Source organism: Pteropus alecto, unplaced genomic scaffold (genome assembly GCF_000325575.1).
Source record: "Pteropus alecto unplaced genomic scaffold, ASM32557v1 scaffold166, whole genome shotgun sequence".
NCBI lineage: Eukaryota > Metazoa > Chordata > Mammalia > Chiroptera > Pteropodidae > Pteropus > Pteropus alecto.
The window spans coordinates 4,974,521-4,982,823 of NW_006439757.1; the positions used below are offsets into that span (position 1 = coordinate 4,974,521).

The 8,303-nt window shown below is 39.7% G+C and overlaps 1 protein-coding gene across 1 annotated transcript in view; it reads right to left on the minus strand.

The window, feature by feature from the left end:
• Positions 1-5,082: 5,082 nt before the first annotated feature.
• Positions 5,083-8,303, minus strand: part of CUNH4orf45 (chromosome unknown C4orf45 homolog) — a 33,946-nt gene continuing 30,725 nt past the window's right edge. Inside the window, exon 3 of the mRNA XM_015593277.2 lies at positions 5,083-5,334. Within this exon, the coding sequence (XP_015448763.2) occupies positions 5,136-5,334 (199 nt within the window). The 3' untranslated portion in view covers positions 5,083-5,135. The remainder of the gene's footprint in view (positions 5,335-8,303) is intronic.

An 8,303-nucleotide genomic window follows, 5' to 3' on the forward strand; every position in this document is an offset into this window, starting at 1 on the left:
AATTGAGGAGATTTTACCTTGTAAGGTTCAGAATTTTAACAAGAATTGACATAATTTGGAAACCGTTACCAACTGCTATGGTACTCAATGGAATTTAAGTCATCAGTACAGTGTATCTTTGGCAGTCTTCATTTGTAGGTGTTGCATTCATGGAGACTATATATAGATGTAAACATCTGCCTACATCATTATATTTTCTAATCTACTAGTGCCCCAAATTCTGTGCATCAAAAAACGTATTAATATGTTACTTTTTAAATAGTAAATTTGGTGCATTTTATTGGTTTGTTATAAATTATGTGTGTTGTGTAAGTACGTTATATTATTTATGAATTCTATTTTAGAAAAGTAAAAGGCATTATAGAATGTTTACTATGAAAAAGATGAGATCATTGATATACATGATCTCAGGGAAAAAATATGCCGTTAGGTATAACTTTTGTAGCAACATAATACCATACTGAATTATGTTATTTTAAGACTATAGAAAGAAGTAGCATTAGTTATTTCAAAATCCTCTTTGGATTAAATGAAAATTTCAAGTGTTTTCCATGTCCCCTCAAGCAACTTTAAAATCAGCTATTGATAAAGAACTTAAACACACACATACACACCACATTGTTTTTTGGTTCCCTGGTGTCTGGACGATTCTGTTGAATGCTTTATGTATGTTTCTTCATTTAATCCTGGATGAGATGGGTACTGTGGTAGTTAATTTTATGTGTCAATTTGGTTAGACCATGGTACCCAGATATTTGGTCAAACACCAGTGTGGATGTTGCTGTAAAGGTATTTTTTAGACGAGATTAATGTTTCCATGAGTAGACTTCAATTTAAGCAGATTGCCCTTCCTAATGTAGGTGGGTCTCATCCAGTCAGTTGAAGGACTTAAGAGAAAACAGACTGAGGTCCCCTACGAAGAGGGAATTCTGCCTCAAGACTGCCTTTGACCTTGAGCTGCAACAACGTTCTTGCCTGGGTCTTCAGCCTACTTGCCTACCTACTGTACAGATTTTGGATTTGCTACCCTCCACAATCACGTGAGCCAATTCCTTAATTCCTTAAATCAGTCTATATGTCTATCCATCCTGTTGGTTCTTTTTCTCTAGAGAACCCTGATTAATACAGGTACTTAAGGTATCAGTCCAATGATATATATGCTGACCCCATAATTGAGCTAGGCAGTCAGAATATCATTATACCAAGTTATAGGAATTAGGCTTTGAAGCAATGATCTTTAACACAGTAAATAGTACAGACTTCAGAGTTATCCCTTAAAGGATGAGATACAAGAAGCCCTCTTCCTGTAAAGGTGAATCCTTTCCATTGTGTGTTAATTGCTATGGCAATGTACCTCCCTCTGCTTTCTTGGGGATCCCAAGTCATCAGTTATTATCCTTTTCTCTCATTTTCAATTTCTCAGTCTACCGACTTTTTCTATTCAATATGTAAAAAAAAAAATTCACCCATATTAACCTTTCCTCCTATGCGTCCCTCTTCCCCGACACCTTACCCTAAATTTTTCCTTCCCTTGACAACTAGCCATTTTCTAGAAAGGTTTACTTGGCATTCACTTCTTTGCTTCCTGTTCATTCTCTACTTACTGCTACCTGGCTCTCCCGCCTCTCACCCCACTCTCACAAGGTTCGGCCCCCCAACATTTTCCCTTTTCATGGTAATAGAAGTCTTTCCCCACATCCAGTCAGCACCAACAGCTGGTGAATCTAGTACTTCTTTTGTGTCTCAAATGCATCACCTTTTCTCTTTTCTCTTTGCCTTCTTTTATTTCCTCATTTCTCATTTAAGTTACCAAAATGCCCTCCAAACTCATCTCCCTTTCATATCAAACAGTTCTAATCAACCTTCTTCCAGGTGGTGTCTAAATAAGATTCCCAAATTCAAGTTTAATCCTGTCACTTCTGTTTAAAAGTCAATCCAGTAAAATCCAAGTTCTTCAGCACCCTGCACTCAGATGCCACCGCTGGTCCCTCTTCCTCAGCTCATCACCAGAGAGGCCCCTTTTGTCTATTATCCAGACATATTGAACAACACGCACTTCCCACAAAGTACTAAGCTGTCATTGCCTTTGCCCTGCCAGTTCATTCTTCCTAGTCTCCCTCCCCACCTTGCTCCATCAAGTCCTTCCTGGTCCAGCTCAAAATGCAATTCAGTGTCAAATCTTCTAGCCCCTTGTTACTCAAGGTCCCTGGACCAGCAACAGTTGCATTGCCAGGGGACTGGAGAGAAATGCAGCATCTCAAGCCCCATTCTAGACCTACTGAATCAGAATCTGCAACTTAATGTGATCCCTAAGTGATTTATATGCACATTAAAATTTGAGAATTACTGCTTTTGCACACAATGTGAATGAATCAATGAAGGAAAGAATATATCAATCACTGAGATTATGTTCATGTGTAGAATGAAGGGGGCAATGAGAATATTTGTAAGCAAAGAAACTAAATAGAAATGGTTGATGTTATTAAAAATATCTGTTGAATACACAAAATTTTGAAAATATTTAAGTGGCTATTATGTGCAGGAAAAAAAGTTAATAAAAAATCAAGAAAGGAAATAGCAAATGTACTAGAAAGAACTGGGAGAAATTTTGTGACTTAAGAAAAGGAGAAAATTGGGAAAAGAGTAGAATAAATAGTTTAGGAATTTGTCCAATTGTTTTTCAAAAATATTTGTAAGGGCATTTGAGCTAAATGTATACAAGAATGATACATGCTGTTAAATATTATCAATTGCATTTTAGAGACATTATAATTAAGCTCTAAACTTAGGTTTATAAGTAAAAAATCCAAACCGAAGAACCCGAATATGTAAAATGTCCCTATTTTCAACCATTTATCTTGATGAGAAAACATGGTATATTGTGTATAGTTTTATGCTTTTAAGATTTTCCCACCTAAATCATCCAATTCCATTGGCAAATTTTTCCTTTTTCGAGGCTGTTTTCAGTTCATGGTTCTGAATCTTCTAGCGTAAGGATGGAAAATATGCTGGCATTTCTGATAAGTATATTAATAGTAGCCACTCACTGGTGGCTAGTATGAGACATTATGTTGGAGGCTTTACACACCTCGTATTCATCATTTGCTTTTGATTTTAGAAGAACACTTGCTTCAAGTTATTTTTCCTGAAGAGTATTTGTATTAAAGGGGTGGGGGCTTGCGTACTTATTCAAGTACTGTAGGATGGCCCAAAAAAAATGGAAACTTAGCAGAAAGCCTCGCTGATAAAAAGAGAGATTGTTTGGAATGATACAGCATTTTGTTTATCTCTGGAAGGAAAGAAGTGTGACCAAATAATCAATTACCCTTACCAACAATGAGAAACTGGCATCAGGCGCCTCTTTGATGTGACGCACTGAGAATGACATAACATCACTTATCTGAAATTCCTGCCCAAAACACACAACCTGCATCTACTCATGAGAACACATCAGATAAGCCCAAATCAAGAGGTATTCTGCAGAACTGGTCTGTACGCTTCAAAATGTGTCGATGTCCTAAAAGTCCATGTTGAAGGAGACTAAAGAGACATGATGACTATCTGTAATACATGACCCTGGATGAGATCTCATGTCAGAGAAAAATACAAAGGACGTTATTGGGTCAACAAATAAAATTGGATTATGAACTGTAGGTTCGATGATAATATTGTATCAACGTTAAATTTCCTGAATCTTATCATTGTACTGTGGTTATGTGAGAGAAGAACATACTTGTTCTTAGGAAATATACCCTCAAGTATTTAGGGGTAAAAGAGTGTCATGTCTGCAATTCACCCTGAAACGGCTTGGAAAAACACAAATATATATGCGTGTGTATGTATGTGTATATATGCACACACATAGAAGGAAAGCACTAAAGCAAATTAACAATTAATTAGTTTAGGGGAAGCATTTATCAGGAGTTCACTTTCTACTGTGCTTGCAACTCTTCTGCAAGTTTGAAATCATTTCAAAGTAAGTCTCTCAACAGAATTTTTTTAATGCACAAAAATATCTCAATTGGATTTAGTGAATGATAGAAGAAGGCATTTGGGATCATTTAATACATGATCACTCTAATCCTAACAGAAAATTAGTTCAGTGATGGAAAGTAACTAACCGGAGCCTCCTCCACTCACACTGCAGTAAATCATCTCATTTGGACCCAGCCCAAAATTCAGACCACATAGGAATGTCAGCAGCTGAGCTGCTCCCTTTTTCAGTACAAAGTATCCCTGGGCTCAGCACCTACCAAGGAGGACCTCTACAGCTCCCTCACAGGATGTTTCCCACAGATGTAATTAATTACTAATGGATCAGATTTCTGGCGACATAGGGCCAGCAATATTCTAGGGAGTTGGCAGGATTCTTCAGTGGAGCAAGGAGACTCTCTTCCTGTAGGAAACAGGTCTCTATTCTATTTCCAACTAATCTCTTTCCTTTTCTTTCATGGAAGTTTGTCATCATACTCAAAATACTGGACGACTGGAGCACACCTTGCTGCGGGATTATGCAAAATGACCTGAGGAAATAGTTGTTGATTTGAATATATACTTGACATTCTTTACTTGATTCTCATGATAACTACAAAATATTCAGGACAGATATTAATATCCCCATTTTACTTATTTAAAAAAATAGAGCGAGAGAGAGAGAGAGAGAAAGAGAGAGAGAGAGAGAGAGAGAGAGAGAGCGAGAGAAACCATGCAACTTGCTTAGGATTCCATAGATAGTAATAGGGAGCTGGGGAAACTGAACCTGAACTGGTATATTCTCACTCTGCTTGCCAGTCTGTAGGGGTTTTAAATGGAGTTAAAGATTTTCCTCCATTTCACAGACAGAGAGCTTTCTCGGGTTTGGGAAATCAAAGGGATGGCTGTTCTGTCCAGGATAAACCTTATGATCAGTAAGCAGTTGGAAAGTCTGAGCCCCACAACCTCTTGTTTTCTTTAGCTATGAAATGAGAATAATACCCACCTTCCCACAGTATAGATGTTACTGTGGAAATCTCATGTGAATTACAAACTGTTTGGATAGATTTAAAGGAGCCATAAAGCATCAGGAGTAATATGACTGTTAAAGAGCATTCTCTAATTCACATATTGAAAAAACTTGACATTCAGAAAAGCGCTGATCATACCTCTTGCTTTTTCGGTAGCTTTGGCAGCTTAGGTGGTGTGGAAACTCCTGGAACTGCTGAAGCCTTACTCTGCCTCACGAGGACGGACCCTTTGGAATTTCTTTCACTGATGGTCTCATAATCACCCATATGCCAGGCGATAGAACCACGGCTGAATCTTCCCAGCATATCCATAATAGGTGGTCTGGGTTGCCTGAAATAGGAAAAAATTGGTTGGTTCTCAAATTGAAAGGACCTAGAAACAAGGCCACAAGTTTTCAGATAGTTGAGATTTGTCCATTTCTCGCATGATTTGAGGTGACTTCCAGCCATCTAGCTTGGGAAAGTTAGTGACCTGAGCCATTAGCCAGTGTTCTGAGAAGTTTTCAGACCCCGCCCAGTCCACTTTGCTGGGCATCCAGCTGATGGAGACGGGGAACTACCTCCCCAGCTGGACACTTATCTAGGAGCCTTGCTGATGAATTCACCCCTGTATCACGAGTGTCCCTTATGCAAGATGCTGGGAGTGGAAGGCGAGATGTTCAGGCTGACGCCTCATGGGACCCACCAAGTTCTGCAGGATGTGGTCTGACCATTTTGAGATCTCAGGGGACTTTAACACCAGCTTCATGATTCCAGAATCTGGCTCTGGACAGTGTGTTACAGGACAGATCCAGGCTTCATTCTCTCTTCCCAGTGAAATCCTTATACAGTTTCTAACACCCCTAAATTAGAATATTCGAGTACTGCCTTCCCATTATAAAGGGCCAGCTGTGGGGGAAAGACAAAAACGATCATAGGATAAGGATTCACCATCTCATTTAGAAAGACAGTGTTGCTCTAGAGAGCTTCTAGAGCTTCTCACCTCACCATCCCTCTACCTGCGTGCTCAGAGGCCCTTGGCCACTGCAAAGTTCCCGTCCTAGAATCTGAGTTTTATGGGTTTCCGAGTTCTTTGGACCAAGACTTGTGGCAAGTCTGCATCACTCATCACTCATTCAAGAACGAACATGCACGTGCTATATCTGACACAGGTTCCAGGAGACAGCAGTAATGGGACAAAGTCCCTGTTATCATAGAGCTTATGTACCATTGGGGAAGACAGACAATAAGCAGGTAAAGAAGGCAAATATGTGGGAAGTACCATGAAGAAAAATTAATCCAGATAAAGAACAGAAAACAGGTATGTTTTGCAAGGGGAGGCAGACATGGAGGAGGGGTTGCAGAGAGCTAAATGAAGGGAGAGGCCATCTATTCTCAAGGTGTGCAGGGTCAGACTTTCCATTCCCACTCCTTAGAACCACAGAAGCCCCGTGTGGGGAGGTAGCTGACCACGTAATTTCCAGCAAACCCTCCACTCGCACCCTGGTAGCCTGCAGAATAAAGTTCAAACTCTTCAGCGTATCACACAGGGCTGTTTGTTGTTGCTGTTCGCTTTTTGTCTGTTTTCTTTTTTAAAATGTCTGCCCGTGTGGGCCTTTCTGCTCTGCTTTCCAGCCCTCCCTGCTCGCAGACGCACACACAGTGCTTCATTGTGCATTCACCTCCCTCTGTGAGCGCTGAAGGAGCCACGTCAGACCTCTGGGCTTTTCCTTCTGCTTGTAACTCCCTCCCTCCTTCGTTTCTGATAAACTGCAGCCAAGGCTTTAAACGTCACCTTTTCTGTGAAGACTTCTTTTACTCCTGTCAGGCAGCAATTTTTCCTCCTTCCATAGCACATTATATTTGAATTCTTTTGTAGAAATTATTAGAACATACTTAAATTTCTAGTGCAGCAGGCTCTCCTCCAAACTCAGTGTTCCTTAAAGAGCCCAGAATGTGTCCCATTGGTCATCAGCTCCCCAGTGTCCATTATCCTGCCTGACACATAGTTGACACTCGACTAATTTGTGATGGATGGAGCAATGAGGGAGGGAGGGAGGGAGGGAGGGAGAAGATCAGAACTGAACTACTCTAAAGGTTGTCTGCTTTCCCTCCCACTCCCCTCCACTCACCTGCTTCTGCAGCCTCCTCTCCCCAGCCCACTCACACCAGGTGGGCAGGAATGGATCCCTACAGTCTGATTTGTTTGCAGTTTTGTTATTTACAAGTACAGATTGATAGCTGGGAATAATTTCAAGGAAGTTTAAAGGTCAAGATGGTTAGAATGTATGGAACAGGCATTGTTTATAGTTCATATTAGCTTGATAAATGGTTCACAGGAAAACCATTTCAAGCAAATGTGCCACCATTTAAAAAAATAATGTGTTATAGAAGTAATTATACTGAATAGTTTAGAAAAAAAACCACTCTTGTACATAGTTAGTCTTCAATTAACTGCTAACATATTTTAAAATCAGAATATCTTATGTCTCCAAATCTTGAATCACCAGGTGCAATGGAAAGTTAAAAATTAGCTGCAATTCAAAGATGTTAAGGGTTTATTAGAAATACTAGCCATATAAACTATGGAGAATTATACACACACTATACTGAACTTACAAAATGACCCACAAAAGTCAAAAGAGGTCAACCAAAAAGCAGAAGGTTGGGCTCTATTTGGAGGTGAATATGGGCCATCAGTGATGGTCTGCTGTTAGTGACAAATACACAACAGCAGGAAGCATGCGTGTGCGTACGCGCGCACACACACACACACCCCAAAACAAATAAAGCAACCAAACATTTTTAGTATAACGTTCTTATTATTAAACTCTTAAAGGTCAGACATTTTTCTTTTTGAAATAGTTTCAAGCTTCTGTAAAAGTGGAAGCACAGTACAAAAGCTTCTTTTCCTAAACCATTTAAAGGTACATCCTTGACATGATACCCATCATCCCTAAATACTTAATTGTGTCATTCCTACAAACAAGGGCAAAACCTCAATCTTACTCTGAAAATCAGAGGAACTCAGAAAATCCACACGTTTGTGTAACTTCCTGCTATTCCTCAGACACCATTTACATTTTGTGAATTGTCCCAATAATGTTCGTTCTGCAAAAGAATCCAGTTCAGAATCACACACTGTGTTTAGTTTTCTCATCTCTTCAGTCTCCTTCGATCCGGAAGCGTTTCTCCGTCTTCCTGCGACTTTCACACAGGCTCAATACTTTCGAAGAACACAGACCAGTTATTTTGTAGCAGTCCCTCAATTTGGGTTCATCTTGTTTCTTCTTGATTAGATTCAGGTTATGCATCTTTGAG